Source organism: Stegostoma tigrinum, chromosome 21 (assembly GCF_030684315.1).
Source record: "Stegostoma tigrinum isolate sSteTig4 chromosome 21, sSteTig4.hap1, whole genome shotgun sequence".
Taxonomy (NCBI): Eukaryota; Metazoa; Chordata; class Chondrichthyes; order Orectolobiformes; family Stegostomatidae; genus Stegostoma; species Stegostoma tigrinum.
The window spans coordinates 26,015,083-26,031,495 of record NC_081374.1 but is presented as its reverse complement, the minus strand read 5'-3'; the positions used below and the strand labels follow the sequence as shown (position 1 = coordinate 26,031,495).

General features: G+C 43.8%; 1 protein-coding gene across 4 annotated transcripts in view; it reads right to left on the bottom strand.

The window, feature by feature from the left end:
* LOC125462633 (chemokine-like protein TAFA-5) overlaps window positions 1–16,413 on the bottom strand; it is a 386,744-nt gene that overhangs the window by 63,675 nt on the left and 306,656 nt on the right. Inside the window, exon 4 of one of the 4 annotated variants that reach the window (XM_048552859.2) lies at window positions 1,613–1,722. The exons of 2 other annotated variants lie outside the window; for them this stretch is intronic. In XM_048552859.2, the coding sequence (XP_048408816.2) occupies window positions 1,714–1,722 (9 nt within the window). In that variant the 3' untranslated portion in view covers window positions 1,613–1,713. Of the gene's footprint in view, window positions 1–1,612; window positions 1,723–16,413 lie in introns of those variants that run through there. One more of the 4 variants, XR_009447009.1, reaches the window with a different exon arrangement.

Genomic DNA, 16,413 nt, shown 5'->3' with positions numbered 1-16,413 from the left:
GTGGGATGCTTGATATTTGGCTTGTCATCCCCTATAAGGGGAGGATCTGGATCGTGATGACCCTGAGAGGCTAATTGACAATGTTCACCCCTCGACTAACACTCCTCGACGCCTTTGACTGACTGTACAGGAGCCCCCATCTGATGATCACTCTTCGGACTTAACTGAGAGCTGCTACCCTTCAATTTTTGATACCAGGTCATTTGATAGTTGAACTTGTCCTGCATAGGCTGTAGGTGTGACTTTAATATCAGTCACAGCACCTTAACTAATGGCAGCTGACACCCATAACAAGCTGCCTGGCTTTCTGTCTGCACTGAATAACAAAGCAATATAACAGCACCATAAACCTTTAAGTGGTGGCTGAGCCAAGGTGGGGATGGCAAAGCACACAAAGGCACAGCAAGGTAGGGAAGGCTGTGAGCAAGCAGGTAGGCACAAAGTGATAGTTATCTAAGAGAACAAGTAAGTGTAACTGAAATGCTGTCTGGTCCAATCTGTTAGCTGGGTGATTGTCTCAATGCACAAAGTGTCTTTGCAGCATGGCAATGAAAGGTCCTGGTACACTTCAAATTGCATCATTGAAATGTAGAAGCAAGCTGTAAGTGGACTTGTCGAGATGGTGCAGAGAGGCTGGCATGTACCAGATGCCAAGGTCCATTGACATGGGGTGCACATAATCACTAAGAATGTAGCGTGCCCTGAGATATTCATACTGGGTGTCCAAGATGGAGATTTCAGCTACCTGCTTAGATTTTCATGTCAAGAACTCTCAGCATTCAGCTTCCTCTCAATGGGTAGTAGAATGGGACCCTACATATCAATGAGTCAAGACTACATAATAGAGGTAAAGTCATCATAATCCTCCCAGACCATACATCTGTTCTCTCATTAGAGGCAGATGGTGGTGGCTTCACTTGAGGGTCACCATGGAAAAAGGAGAGGTTGAGAAGGGGAGTCCTTCAACTTCAGCTGGTGCAAGAATTCAACTCACAGTGTCAACATTAGTCTGCATCACAAACCAGCCAACTGATTGAACTGACCTCTGGATTACATACTAGTGAGGGCGACAGTGAGGCCTCTGTTGTTAGGTCTCTTGCCACTCACTGCTCAGAATCATACCTAAGATTCTAGGATTTTGTTGGAACATTCAAAGGTTTGGTCTTAACATTGAAAAAAGCCTCAATTGGGATCCAATTTACCACATCAATTGGCCACATCATTCAGGGTCTGGGAAGATTTTATCCATGCAAATTGAAATGTAAAGTTTGAAAATATGACTGCCAAATGTTAAGAAGTAGTTCTAGGCTATTAAAAAGAACAAAGAACGTTGTAGCAGATAATCATTCATATAAACAATTAAAACAGAATTAACTTGTATTTAACATTTAAAACATATCTCTTGTTCTATGTGAAGAAACTTCGAACAATATGGATGAATTTTACATGTCCATCCAAAACAGTCTATAAGGAATACTGTAATGAAGTATTACACAATGTTTATCATCCCTGTGGTATCTTGTCTCACACAGAATAATGTTCACCAAAGGTGTTTATAATCATTTATTAAGCTTCATTGTAATCCATTAGGCTATGGGAAATCTGTAACTTGCCTGTTGGTACCCCAAGTTTTCCTGTATTCCCAGCAACCACCAGAGCCAAATTCGTGAGACATTTATTCTTGCTACTGTTGCCTCCAGCTTCACCCTGTTGTTATGCCACCTAATGTAGAAAGAAATAATTACATTTTGGTCATTAAGGCCAGCTTTAGCCATAATTTGAGGGTTATAACCTGGCTTACTTTTCTATATTTTTCTCTCAACCTCTATGTCCCACAAGAATGAGAACTCACATTGAAAATGTTTGGCAGACCTTTCAGTTTTGGTTGGGGATGTAGCGGATCAGTCATCTGCCCACCCACCAAGCTTGCTGTTTCTTTTCCATTGACCCACCATGACCAACTTTACATCTCCTGCTTAAATTGAAAGCTCCATCCGTCATTTTTCATTTCACACTGTGCATCCTACTTTCTCCTACGACCACATACATAAGTATATATTATATATTCCAGAGGCCACTGTTATACTCATAAATAATATATATTCACTCCCTTTCGACAAGCATTGTTACACTTAAGATGATTATTTAAAATCTGAAGTACCATTCCCCCAATTAACATTTTGCAGATTGTTAGTTTATAATTGAACCGGGCTGCATAAATTTATAAAGATCCATGTTGAGATAAATTCTGCCTATGGTTTCAGATTATAAAGTGAAAGAAATCAAAAAGGGTAATTAATCTGTTGGCTTTTTAGACATTAAAATGCAGTAAAGGTAATTTTGATAAAATGCCATACAAAGAAACTATCTAATTCATCTAATTGACTGAACACGTAATTTTGTATACTTCTCCATAAAGATTTGGCATCAACATATTTCACAGAATTAATTCTTTTGAATATCATTGCATCTGATCTATTGCATTCATTAATAATAACAGTTTTTTTAACATCTTTTAGTGTCTATGAAAGCATGGGATGTTTTATAATGAAATGTCTGTTTGTAAAGCAAATTCTGTATTCCCAACAGATTCTTTGCAATTGTAATTTGTCTCCATGTCAATCTTGTTCCACACATATTTTAGCCAGTGTCTCACAGACAATATTATAAAACACAATGAGTGGAAACACATGATGCTAGTAGCTAAAGAAAAGAAATGATTAAGGCTTGTTCCACAAAGCATTACACACTGATCTAAATGCTGAATGTGTGCCAAAAAGTGCAAATGCTGCTAACTCCATGTCATAAGCTACTCTTCTCAGCAGCTACCACAAGTGAATGCCATCATAACTGTGTTGTGACAGAAATTTTGAAAAATGATACAGGGGATATGTCAATTCAGAATGGTTCCTCTGGAAATTTTAATTGGCAGGCTGATTAATGGGGTGTTGCTATTTTTTATATCTTGCTCCATGTGCACTGAAGCAGGGGATTGCTCATTGTTATATTTGGTCATGGTAGGCACTTGAGTTCTTATTGCTTTATGGATGATCTGAGTTAATTTAGAATCAAAGAATTTATTCAGTGCAGAAAGAGGCCATTTGGTCATTGAGTCTGCACCGACCCTCTGAACAGCATCCTACCATATCCCAGTAATCCCACATTTCCCACAGCTAATCCACATAACCCACACATCCCTGGACACTACAGGATAACTTAGCATGGTCAGTGCACCTAACCTGCACATCTTTGGACAGTGGGAGGAAATCGGACTACAATACGGTAACCCACACAGACACGGGGAGAATGTGCAAACTCCACACAGACAGTCACCTGAGGCTTGAATCAAATCTGGGTCTCCGGCACTGTGAGGCAGCAGTGCTATTCACTGAACCTCCTATGTCGGCATTGTTACAATTGGATACATCGTACATCAACAAATTATGTGTTAAAATGTCAAATTTAACAAGGTAAAATTTGATACACCAGATCAATATTTGAGATGATTTGCAGTAACATATATTCTGACTGTTAAGCTCTCTGTTTAAGCTTTAATTTATGCACTGTAGTCAAATTAGCATGTGAAGGGTTATAGACAATATTAAGACTTTCCAAGCAACTGAGACCTATCCTGGATTCCAGGCAGAAAAACAATCCCGCTATATGATCAATGCTTTGCTGCTATTACATGAAGTATAAGTTTCATAGTAATATCTATCTTTACAATAAAATGTTACAAAACCTATATCAGGAGTATGGGTCTTTCCAGTCTCTAAGGAAATTAAAATGTGAGCTCTCAGCTTTACAATCTATAAAGAAATTATGATAGGCATCAATTCTTAATTAAAAATACTGTACATTCATTCATGCTATAAACTGTTTTTCTGCATACAGGCATTGTTATCAGAGCTTTTGGTGCATAACGATAATGCAACTGATAATGAAAATGAGTGAGTTTCTGTCATAGTACAGCACAGTACAGGTTGAAAATGGATTTCAAATGTACTGCATTGAAAAAAAAAACCTTAAGTTCTTCATCAGTGCACTCACAGATAAACAAGTTGTGTGCAAGCAATTGTGCTGTGAACAAATCTTTAATATTTAATACTCGTTCTACTTTATGAAGAAATATAAGTGTCTGTTCAGATACCAGTCTGAAGCACAGCTGCAGAAATTATGATAATTTATTTGTCCGTCACCTATAAATGTGCCGATTTTTCTATACTCTCTTTTGTAATGAGCATTTTTTTATGTCACAATGATTAGTGTGGCCTGCAGCCTAAGACAAAAGATAAAGGTGAAAGCCTCATACTCGTATTGCCTTTCTGTAAAGTACTTCATTCAAAAATGGGGTATGGTGGTGATGGTTGTTGGAGGTATAATTTTACCATTGATGCAGTGAGCACTGGGCAACTCTGGAATAAAAAACAAACTAAGAGCTCTAGAGTTCTTTGTCATCAGCAGGATCTCTGCTCCACAGGTCAACCAGATTCTTCATTTGTTCCACTTATGCTGAAGTGAGTGATATTCTAAAGGTTATAGATCCTTACAGGCTTAGTCACAAAACTCAGGAGGAGGAGGAGGAGGTAGAGATGGGTGCATGGGTAGAGCAACACTCCTTGGTCCCAGAGTAGCAATGGGGATCAATTTATGACCTTGGATGAGGATTCCAATCCTGACAGAATTCAAACCCTGATATTGGGTGGGGCTGGGTAATTCTGTGAGACCATTCTAGTCAGTGGGATCTTGGGTGTCAGATCCCAAAATTAGGAAGAGGTTGTTCTGTCCTGAAGAGGAAAGGCGCACCAATCGTCAATGCCATGTTTGGGGTCAGATCCAAGGGTGGTAGAGTCTGCGTTTGAGGGCGTTTGTGGGAATATGTTAGGGAGGAGTGGCTTTGATGGCAAGGAGTTTATAATGTAAGGAGAAAGCACAAAGGATTGTTGTGAAGACACTAGCCTTCCACCCAAGGAGGTTCTTACTCCACTGTAGCTGACAGTATTCTCTAGACAAAGCTGATCAAACCAGAGGCAGTGATGAAAGGTCACAGGCCTTTAACATAATTCCAATTCCTTCCACAGATGCTGTTTGACCTTGAGTGTTTCCAACATTTTCTGACTTTAAATCATCCATCCTTACTAACATATTTTAAATATCAACTGTCTGCTGAGAATAGGCTGGGTGTCCATCTGAATAAAACCTTCAAGTTGTTAATTGGAGTGTCACTTCCTGGCACTGTCTTTTTAACCTACTTAACCCTCCATCTGCTCACAGTCCCACCTACTCCACCAATCAGTTTGTTCAAATAATAACATGTACTACATATGTTAATAATGCAACCATGTGGTGCACAGTAAGGTGCTGCAATTAAAATAAATCTCCAATTAATCATCTTTTTGATGTTGATACAGCATGGAGCTGAAGGAACACTGCAGGTCAGGCAGCATCAGAAGAGTAGGAGGATCAATGTTTCAGGAGTAGACCCTTCATCAGGATTGACGTGGGGTAAGGGAGCTGGAAAATAAATAGAGGGAAGAGTGGTGGGACTGGAAGAAGGTGGGTGGAATGGCAATAGGTAGATGCAGATCAGGGGTGGTGGGGATTTACAGTGGGAAGGGTGGGGCAAATAGATGGAGAAGGAGATGGTCAGGTAGTGCCAGGTCAAGGAGCTGGGGGTGAGAGGGAGGGTTGGAAATGGGATGAGGGGATTTTGAAATTGGTGAATTCTATGGGTTTAGTTGGGCAGGAACAGACAGAGATAAATGGGTTGGCCAGGGCAGCAGCTTTGTGGATTTTGGGGAGGAGAAAGCACTGGGTGGTGCAGGGTTGAGGAATGATGAGCTTGGAGGCTGGTGATGGGAGGTCACCTGAGGTGATAGGTTATGGATGGTCTGAGAGATGATGGTCTGGTGATCAGGGTTGAGTCATAATTGAGGGAGCAGTAGGAGGAGGTGTCAGAGAGTTTGTATCTGGCCTCCGCAATATAGAGGTCAATGTGACATATCACTACTGCGGACCCCCTTATCCACAAACCTGACTGCCCTGGTCTGCACATTGCCTCTGCCTGCTCCTGCCCCACTGAACTCATTGCAGTATACCTTGACTCTATCTTTCCCCGCTGGTCCAGGAACTCCCCACCAATGTTCAGGACACTACCCACATCCTCCACCTCCTCCAGGACTTCGAATTTCCCAGGCTCCAACACCTTACCTTCACTACGGACATTCAATCCCTGTACGCTTATATACTCCACACAGATGGCCTAAAAGCCTTCTCCTTCTTCTTCTCCTACACGCCCAACCATTCCCCCTCCACTGATACTCTCATCTGCTTAACAAACTTGTCCTTACCCTCAACAAATTTTCTTTTAACTCCTCCCACTTCCTAAAAACCAGGGGAGTGTCTATGAGCACCCGTATGGGTCCGAACTATGCCTGCCTCTTCGTAGGGTACATGGAACAGATCCTCTTCCACTGTAACACCAGCGCCAGACATCTCCTCTTCGTCCGCTACATCGGTGACTATATTGGCGCTGTCTCGTGCACCCATGAGGAGCTTGAACAGTTCATCAACTTTACTAACACCTTTCAAACCAACCTCAAACTCACCTGGACCATCTACAAAACTGCCGTCTCCTTCTTGGACCTCTCCGTTTCCATCTCTGGTAACCTCTCAGCACCAACAACTATTTCAAACCCACCGACTCCCACAGCTACCATGACTACACCTCCTCTCACCCACCTTCCTGCCAAAATGCAATCCCTTACTCCTAATTCATGCACTGGCGCATCTGTTCCCAAGATGGAGCATTGCTGTCCCAGCCATCCCAGGTGTCCACCTAATTCAAGGACCACAACTTCCTCCTCCATTGATTGAAAACATCCTCAAGTGCATCTCTTGCATTTCCCACACTTCTGCCCTGAAAACCCCCACTCCTCAACAAAAATAAAAACAGAATCCCCGTGGTCCTCCCATACCACACCATCCCAATGCACCATTCTCCACCACTTCCACCACCTACAATCTGACCCCACCACCAAAGAGATATTTCCCTCCCCACTCCTATCTGCGTTTCATTGGGACCACTCATTCTGCGACACCCTCGTCTGCTCCACAGTTCCCACTAACCCACCAAACCTGATTCCTTTCCCTGCAACCACAGGAGGTACTACTCCTGCCCCTACACTTCCACTCTCACCTCTATATGAGGCCCAAGACAAATTTTCCATATCTGACAGGAGTTCACCTGTACATCCTCCAGCCTGATATACTGTATCTGTTGCTCCTGATGTGGCCTCCTCTATATTGGTGAGACCAAGGGTAGACTCAGTGACAGATCTGCAGAGCACCCAGGCTCTGTATGCAACAACAGCTTCCTATTGTTAACCATTTTAACACTCCCTCCCACTCCTCAGGTGACATGTCCATCATGGGCCTCCTCCAGTGTCACAATGATGCCACATGCAAATTAGAGGATTGGCATCTCGTATTCCACCTCAGGAGCCTACAAGCCTGATGACCTCGATTTGGAATTCACAAGTTTCAAAATATCACCAATTCTCAAAATCTCCATCCCTGGACTCAACCCATGTCCAACCCTCCCTCTCATCCCCATCTCCTTGACCTGGCACTTTCTATACATTTCCTCCCCCATCCATTTGCCCTACCATTCCCACTGACCAATCCCCACTACTCCCTATCTTCATTCAACATATTGCCATCCCACATACCTACCCTAGCCCCACCCCCTTCCCTCTATTCATTTCCCACCTCCATTCCCCCTCCCCAGTCCTGATGAAAGGTCTAGGCCCGAAACATCAACTTTCCTACTCCTCTTGCCTGACCTGCTGTATTCCTCCAGCTTCACGCTGTTTCAACTCTGACTCCAGCATCTGCAGTTCTTGCCATCGCCAGGTTTTTGATGTTGTTTGAAAAAGAGACATCTTGACTGGGATGCCAGGCAGCATTGTCCATTAATTCCCTCTAGTCGATTCTACATCCTAAATAGGTTTTTTCTCCTGATTTGGAATTCATTTTAAGTTTGTATCATATTTATAATAAGCTCAATAGTAAATGCTCAATATGACTTTCTCAATGACATAAGCCGCCTATGGTACTTCTTTGCTTTTATACTCTTTTAAATTAAGTATTTAATTCTGACGGGTCTTGTGACAGCTTCTCGTTGTGTAGTTCCCTTACCTGTTTGTATTAGATACTAAAACGGTCTGATACTAAAACTAAGTACCATTGAAGACATTGTAGATGACACAACATTGATCACTCATATTAGATTAATAATGATTCTAACTGATTTCCTAATGTTTCCCACTGTGGGTACCTCCTCCCCAAAATGCTACATCCTGAAAATTGCATGGTGATACCAACACTTAAGCAAAGTGACATGCCATGCTCTGAAGTAAAATTGTTGACTGTAAGTAAAGGTGTTTAGGCTGACTCTGTGATATGCTAACGAGATGCAGTATAGATCATAGCATGAAGTGATGCCATATTAGCTGATCTTATCTCTTCCAGCCATGTGGCAAGGTGGCAGTATAATAAAGATGTTTCTCAAACAAAGCTAAAGTTTTCCTTAACTCAACAAACTCTGTAAATGTTGTTTATAAACACAAAAACAGATTGCTGGAAAAGCTCAGCAGCATTTCCTGAGGAAGAGTTACTGGACCCAAAACTTTAACTCTGATTTCTCTGTTTTTGTTTCTGATTTACAGCATCCACAGTTTTTTGTTATTTTTGTTTTGGAGTACAATGAGACCAAGAGCATTGTACTGGCATGCATGCCTCTTCATCTGCCTTCACTTCAATGGCAAAACTCAGCTCAATATAACTGCAAAACAACAAAAACTAAAAAGTAAAACTAAAAAGGATAGTAGGAGCTTTTTTAAATGTCTTGTGCTGGTGTTTTGCCTCCTTTACTGATGTCACATCCTCAATTGTATGATTTACATGAATTGCATTAAACATTAACCACCCCTCAAAGTCCCCAGATCTCTTGGAGGACGCAGTGGCATTATTGCTGGACTGTTAATCCAGAGACCAGATAGGTGGAGAGAAGACTGTCAGGTCAAGGAGGTGGGGATGGAACCAGTAAAAGTGAGTGTAGGTGGGGAATTAGGATGGGGGTTGGTCAGTCGAGGGAAGACGGACAGGTCAAGGAGGCGGTGCTTTTTGTCAGCGTTGGGTAGACCGGCTTCGGCATCAATGGTGGGAGGAGCATCCCTGCCTCCTTGACCGGTCCATCTTCCCACAACTGACCAACTCTCGTCCCAACTCTCCATCTACACTGGCCTTTTCTGGCTCCATTCCTGCCTCCTTGACATGTCTTTTTCCTCTCTACCTATCTGCTCCTTGACCCATCTTCTATCCGTCTCCCCCCTCTATCTATTTACTTCAGAGAACCCTTCCCCTCCCCTATTTCTGAAGAAGTGTCCAGACCCAAAACGTTAGTTTTCCTGCTCCTCTGATGCTGCCTGGCCTGCTGTGTTCATCCAATTCTACAACTTGTTATCTCTTGAGATCCATAAAATCCCTACAGTGTGAAAACAAGCCATTTAGCCCAACAAGTTCACACCAACTCTTCAAAGAGCATCCCACCCAGACTTACCCCCTACCCTATCGCTGTAACGCTGCAACCCCCGTGGCCAATCCAACAAACCCATATATTCCCGGACACTGTGGGCAATTTAGCATGCCCAATCACACCACATCTTTGGACTGCGTACAGTTCTGGTTGCCACATTACCAAAAGGAAGTGGATGTTTTGGAGAGGGTGCAGAGGAAGTTCACCAGGATGTTGCCTGGTATGGAGGGTGCTAGCTATGAAGAGAGATTGAGTAGATTAGGATTATTTACATTAGAAAGACTGAGGTTGAGAGGACACCTGATTGAGGTCTACAAAATCATGAGAGATACAGACAGGGGGGATAGCAAGAAGCTTTTTCCCCCCAGAGTGGGGGACTCAATTACTTGGGGTTATGATTTCAAGTTGAGAGGGAAAGGTTTAAGGGAAATATGCGTGGAAAGTTCTTTATGCAGAGGGTGGTGAATGCCTAGAATGCATTGCCTGTGGAGGTGGTCGAGGTGGGCACGATAGCGTCATTTAAGATGTAACTCGACAGACACATGAATGGGCAGGGAGCAGAGGAATACAGATCTTTGGAAAATAGGCGACAGGTTTAGATAGAGAATCTGGATCGGCGTGGTCTTGGAGGCCAAAGGACCTGTTCCTGTGCTTTAATTTTCTTTGTTCTTTGTAGGAGAAACCACAGCACCTGAGGGAAACCCACACAGACGCAGGGAGAATGTGTAAACTCCACACAGACAGCCGCCCCAGGATGGAATGGAACCCGGGTCCCTGGGGCTATGAGGCAGCAGTGCTAACCACTGGACATCCCAAATTGGTTTGGTGGAGTTCAACACTAGGTTGATGGTGTTGGACTGTATCTGGAATTGTTGTACCATACTTGATTTTTTTGGGGGTTTGCAAGTAATTTGTTAGTTACTGCAGTAAAATAAGAAGCTATATCTTCTATTGGAGTGAGATCTGTTTCTGCTCTGTCTACTGCTGCTGTCAAGAGTGTATTTGCCATTACTTGCAGCTTGCCTGGAATATGGACTGTACCAAGGTCATTACTCAGCCTAAATCTGAGTGTCTTCATGCATAAAGGCATTTATGACATTTCTTTCAATCCCAATAATGTTACCAAAGGCTTATGGTTCATCTTGACCTGGAATTTCAGTCCCATGAGGCAATCTGTGAACCTTTCACATTTCCATATAACTGCTAACTCTTTCTCCTCTGTTGTTGCATACCATGTCAGTCTCTGTCAAAGCTCTCAATGTAAAATAGATCAAATTTTTGTATTCTAATAGTTTGCATCTAAATAAGGATTGTTCCCAGTGGATGACACATTTCCAGTATCATGGTGAAGAAAGCTGAATTGTAATGCGTTAAAACACTAGAATGGAGCTTCTTTTTAATCTTTTCAGAAGCTTCAATCTGGTCCTGATACCAATACGGTTACTCCTACAAAAGCATTACCTCTGAGTAAGATAGGTTAAGTAAAGTTTATATTCTACCTGACTGATTATGCTTAAGGAATGCTATACATCATTCATGCAGGGGGCCAGGAATTAATCGATGACTGGCATCTTCCTTGGATTTGCTATGTTGCCTTATTCTTGGATAGTGTATCCTAGAAATGTTATTGTTGTTCTGGAGAAATGACATTTCTCATTTAGCGTAATAAAATGTGAGGCTGGATGAACACAGCAGGCCAAGCAGCATCTTAGGAGCACAAAAGCTGACGTTTCGGGCCTAGACCCTTCATCAGAGAGGGGGATGGGGAGAGGGAACTGGAATAAATAGGGAGAGAGGGGGAGGCGGACCGAAGATGGAGAGTAAAGAAGATAGGTGGAGAGAGTACAGGTGGGGAGGTAGGGAGGGGATAGGTCAGTCCAGGGAAGACGGACAGGTCAAGGAGGTGGGATGAGGTTAGTAGGTAGCTGGAGGTGCGGCTTGGGGTGGGAGGAAGGGATGGATGAGAGGAAGAACCGGTTAGGGAGGCAGAGACAGGTTGGACTGGTTTTGGGATGCAGTGGGTGGGGGGGAAGAGCTGGGCTGGTTGTGTGGTGCAGTGGGGCGAGGGGACGAACTGGGCTGGTTTAGGGATGCAGTAGGGGAAGGGGAGATTTTGAAACTGGTGAAGTCCACATTGATACCATTGGGCTGCAGGGTTCCCAGGCGGAATATGAGTTGCTGTTCCTGCAACCTTCGGGTGGCATCATTGTGGCAGTGCAGGAGGCCCATGATGGACATGTCATCTAGAGAATGGGAGGGGGAGTGGAAATGGTTTGCGACTGGGAGGTGCAGTTGTTTGTTGCGAACTGAGCGGAGGTCTTCTGCAAAGCGGTCCCCAAGCCTCCGCTTGGTTTCCCCAATGTAGAGGAAGCCGCACCGGGTACAGTGGATGCAGTATACCACATTGGCAGATGTGCAGGTGAACCTCTGATTAATGTGGAATGTCATCTTGGGGCCTGGGATAGGGGTGAGGGAGGAGGTGTGGGGACAAGTGTAGCATTTCCTGCGGTTGCAGGGGAAGGTGCCGGGTCTGGTGGGGTTGGAGGGCAGTGTGGAGCGAACAAGGGAGTCACAGAGAGAGTGGTCTCTCCGGAAAGCAGACAGGGGAGGGGATGGAAAAATGTCTTGGGTGGTGGGGTCGGATTGTAAATGGCGGAAGTGTCGGAGGATGATGCGTTGTATCCGGAGGTTGATAGGGTGGTGTGTGAGAACGAGGGGGATCCTCTTAGGGCGGTTGTGGTGGGGGCGGGGTGTGAGGGATGTGTTGCGGGAAATACGGGAGACGCGGTCAAGGGCATTCTCGATCACTGTGGGGGGAAAGTTGCGGTCCTTAAAGAACTTGGACATCTGGGATGTGCGGGAGTGGAATGTCTTATCGTGGGAGCAGATGCGGCGGAGGCGGAGGAATTGGGAATAGGGGATGGAATTTTTGCAGGAGGGTGGGTGGGAGGAGGTGTATTCTAGGTAGCTGTGGGAGTCGGTGGGCTTGAAATGGACATCAGTTACAAGCTGGTTGCCTGAGATGCAGACTGAGAGGTCCAGGAAGGTGAGGGATGTGCTGGAGATGGCCCAGGTGAACTGAAGGTTGGAGTGGAAGGTGTTGGTGAAGTGGATGAACTGTTCGAGCTCCTCTGGGGAGCAAGAGGCGGCGCCGATACAGTCATCAATGTACCGGAGGAAGAGGTGGGGTTTGGGGCCTGTGTAGGTGCGGAAGAGGGACTGTTCCATGTAACCTACAAAGAGGCAGGCATAGCTGGGGCCCATGCGGGTGCCCATGGCCACCCCCTTAGTCTGTAGGAAGTGGGAGGAGTCAAAAGAGAAGTTGTTGAGGGTGAGGACGAGTTCAGCTAGGCGGATGAGAGTGTCGGTGGAGGGGGACTGGTCGGGCCTGCGGGACAGGAAGAAGCGGAGGGCCTTGAGGCCATCTCCATGCGGAATGCAGGTGTATAGTGACTGGACGTCCATGGTGAATATGAGGTGTTGGGGGCCAGGGAATTGGAAGTCCTGGAGGAGGTGGAGGGCGTGGGTGGTGTCACGGACGTAGGTGGGGAGTTCTTGGACCAAAGGGGAGAAAATGGAGTCCAGATAGGTGGAGATGAGTTCGGTGGGGCTGGAGCAGGCTGAGACGATGGGTCGACCAGGGCAGGCAGGTTTGTGGATTTTGGGAAGGAGATAGAAATGGGCCGTGCGGGGTTGGGGAACAATGAGGTTGGAGGCTGTGGGTGGGAGGTCCCCTGAGGTGATGAGGTCGTGAATGGTGTTGGAGATGATGGTTTGGTGCTCGGGTGTGGGGTCATGATCGAGGAGGCGGTAGGAGGTGGTGTCGGAGAGTTGGCGTCTGGGCTCGGCGACGTAGAGGTCAGTGCGCCATACTATCACTGCGCCACCCTTGTCTGCGGGTTTGATGGTGAGGTTGGGGTTGGAGCGGAGGGAGCGGAGGGCTGCCCGTTCTGCGGGGGAGAGGTTGGAGTGGGTGAGAGGGGTGGAGAGGTTGAGGCAGTTAATGTCTCGACGGCAGTTGGAGATGAAGAGGTCGAGGGAGTGTAGGAGGCCTGGGGGTGGTGTCCAGGAGGATTTCTTGTGTTGGAAGCGGGTGAAGGGGTCAGTGGAGGGAGGGTTCGGCTCCCGGTTGAAGAAGTAGGCATGGAGGCGAAGACGGCGGAAAAACTGCTCTATGTCCAACCGTGACTGGTATTCGTTGATGTGTGGTTGTAGGGGGACAGCATCTGCAGTTCCCATTATCTCTGATCTCCAGCATCTGCAGTTCCCATTATCTCTCATTTAGCATTACTCCTGTTTGACTGTGATACCCGCTGCACAACAAGCTTGCTGGTTGTTTTGTTTGAGTTTTTGTAATTCTGCAAGTGGTTTCTTATTTTTCTTCTCGGACTCTCAATATTGCCCTTTGGAAAATCTCTAGTGCCGAGGAGCTCCCAAATGCTAGAAAGTTGGAACAATTCCATCTAAATTGTATAATCAATGTCGTCAACGTACTTGACCATTGTCATTCAAGTTTGTGATAAACTACTCATGGCCAATTTTTCCGAACTATCATCTATGGATCAAGAAAGATTGAGTTCCCTCCTAATACCTTTGCTTAACTGAGTGAGATCCACACATAATCTTATTACTCAATTTGTCTTGCAAAAAAGTCAATATCCATGCACACCATTCTGTCAGTACTGTCACTGCTGATATGACCATTCTTTCAATCATGTTGACTAACTGTAATTTTACTTTTTTTAATCAAGGGATAAGGACTTTTCTTTGGACTCTACAGGAAGCTGGCTTTAGCATCTTCCCATTGAGTGATGCTTTAATGTACCTAAGTCTTTGAACAGCTTTGGAAATTTGAACTAAAATTCTCTTCTGTCTTCATTCTGAAGCACTGTACTCACTTCCTCTAACAGACCTGCACAAATGAATACATTTCTGCTCAACAGTCAGGTAGTTTTATCTCTCAGTATAGATAATGTTTCCCTAAACATTTAATTCACTGCAACTAAACTTTGTGGTGATTTGCCAACTCACAGTGATCTCTGTGTCGTAGGCCCTTGAGTTTATATTTGCTGATCTGACTCTCATAGACTTCAATGATGGCAAGTTGTGTGCCAGTGTTGAAACAGAATGATCTTGTGCCAAGTTGTCATTCTGTTTCTAAGTTTTAGGTTAATGATCCAGAATCTGTTTTGACTCTTTTTGAACAAGCCCATGAATGTTGTCTTCCCCTTTTGTTCCATATCTTTAAATTTTTGAACTATTTTCCTTGTAACATAATTTCCAATTCACTGGAAAAATTCATTTTGCAGGACATTTTCTGTGTTTTTGTGGTAGTGGAGTTGATATGAACTTATGACATTTAGTGAAGTTTCTGAACCAGCCATAATTGAAACACTCAGTTCCTCGCTTGTATACTCAATGTACTCGTTATTCTGTTTGGAAGTATACCTTATACATCCTAATATGATGACATTGATTTCCACTCTTTTCGTATTTTGTTGGACTTTTATGAAGGTGACAACGTCCTACCCATCTGAGTGTATTAGATGGACCTCCATTGTTTCCTTCTGGTACTGATCAATTTTAGGTTTTAGCCTGCATTAGCCTGTTTCAATGTTACCCTTCCTGGTATTAAAGAAAGGCTGGTAACTTTTCACCACTGACACCAACAACTATACGGTCTCTAATTAATGCATCCTTAAAAATTCCATGCTTACTGAATTCTGCTAGACCATATAAATCCATTTCACAAGCTTCTTCTGATACTCCAACATGCTGAGATCACTGATTAAATCTTGCCTGGTCTACCAATAGATTATCTGGGGCAGGGGAGGCGGTGATAAGATATCTGTTGAATGCTTTGATTAGTGTATAATACTCTACTGTGCCTTGTTCCAAAATTTGTCTTACCAGAACAGCACCAGTAGTAGGGCTATGGCATGTGAAAATGTGCCAATTTGATTCTGCTGCTCCTTTACATATAAGCCTAAAGTATTTTTTAACCACAAGCCTTTTCAGCAGTGTCTCTTGGACTTGATTTTAACTTCAAATCTCCACTCTGGTGTTCTTCTCCCACGTTGACTCATACTTAACTTGTGCTTTAAGCAAATGTTGTTTTCTGCTATTGTGAAACCGGTCTGGAGCATCTCAAGCTGTGAATGTTCTTGAGGTTGCTTTACTCTTTATCAGTAAGTGAAATTGTTTAACTCCTTATGTACTGCCACTGTATTTTATTTCATGGTGGACATAACAGTTTCTCAATTGCATCTCTCTCATGTATTGTCTAAGATTTTTTCCTTTACATTCTCAATAATTTCTCTATCATTGATGTCTGAGTTATGTCATGTTACATTATCAGGATTTACATGAACTTTATAAAACCACAGATACTGCCAGTTATAATAGAATAATTAAAATTGGAATGTTCAAGGGGCCAGAGATTGAGGAGCACTGATAGGCCAATTTTGTTGGACTCGAGTAGATTATGAGGGGAGGGAGTAGAATATGGAAAATTCTGAAAACAAGGAAAATGTTACATTATGACTTTGCTTAATTGTAAGCCAATGTAATCAGCCAGCACAAGGATAATGCTTAGTAAAGAGAATTTGATGAGAATTAGGATTCAGATAACATAGTTTTATTTCCTTTGCTTGATAAATGTACAGGCAATACAGGCAATTAGAAGACTGCACTGGTTTTCCAATTTCATTTTGAAAATATTGACTGATTTTAATTTTAGCAATATTCCTTTCTAAAAATGGGACACTACTTGACCAGGATGAACAAATTAGCTCGTTTAAGGTGGGTGGAGATTA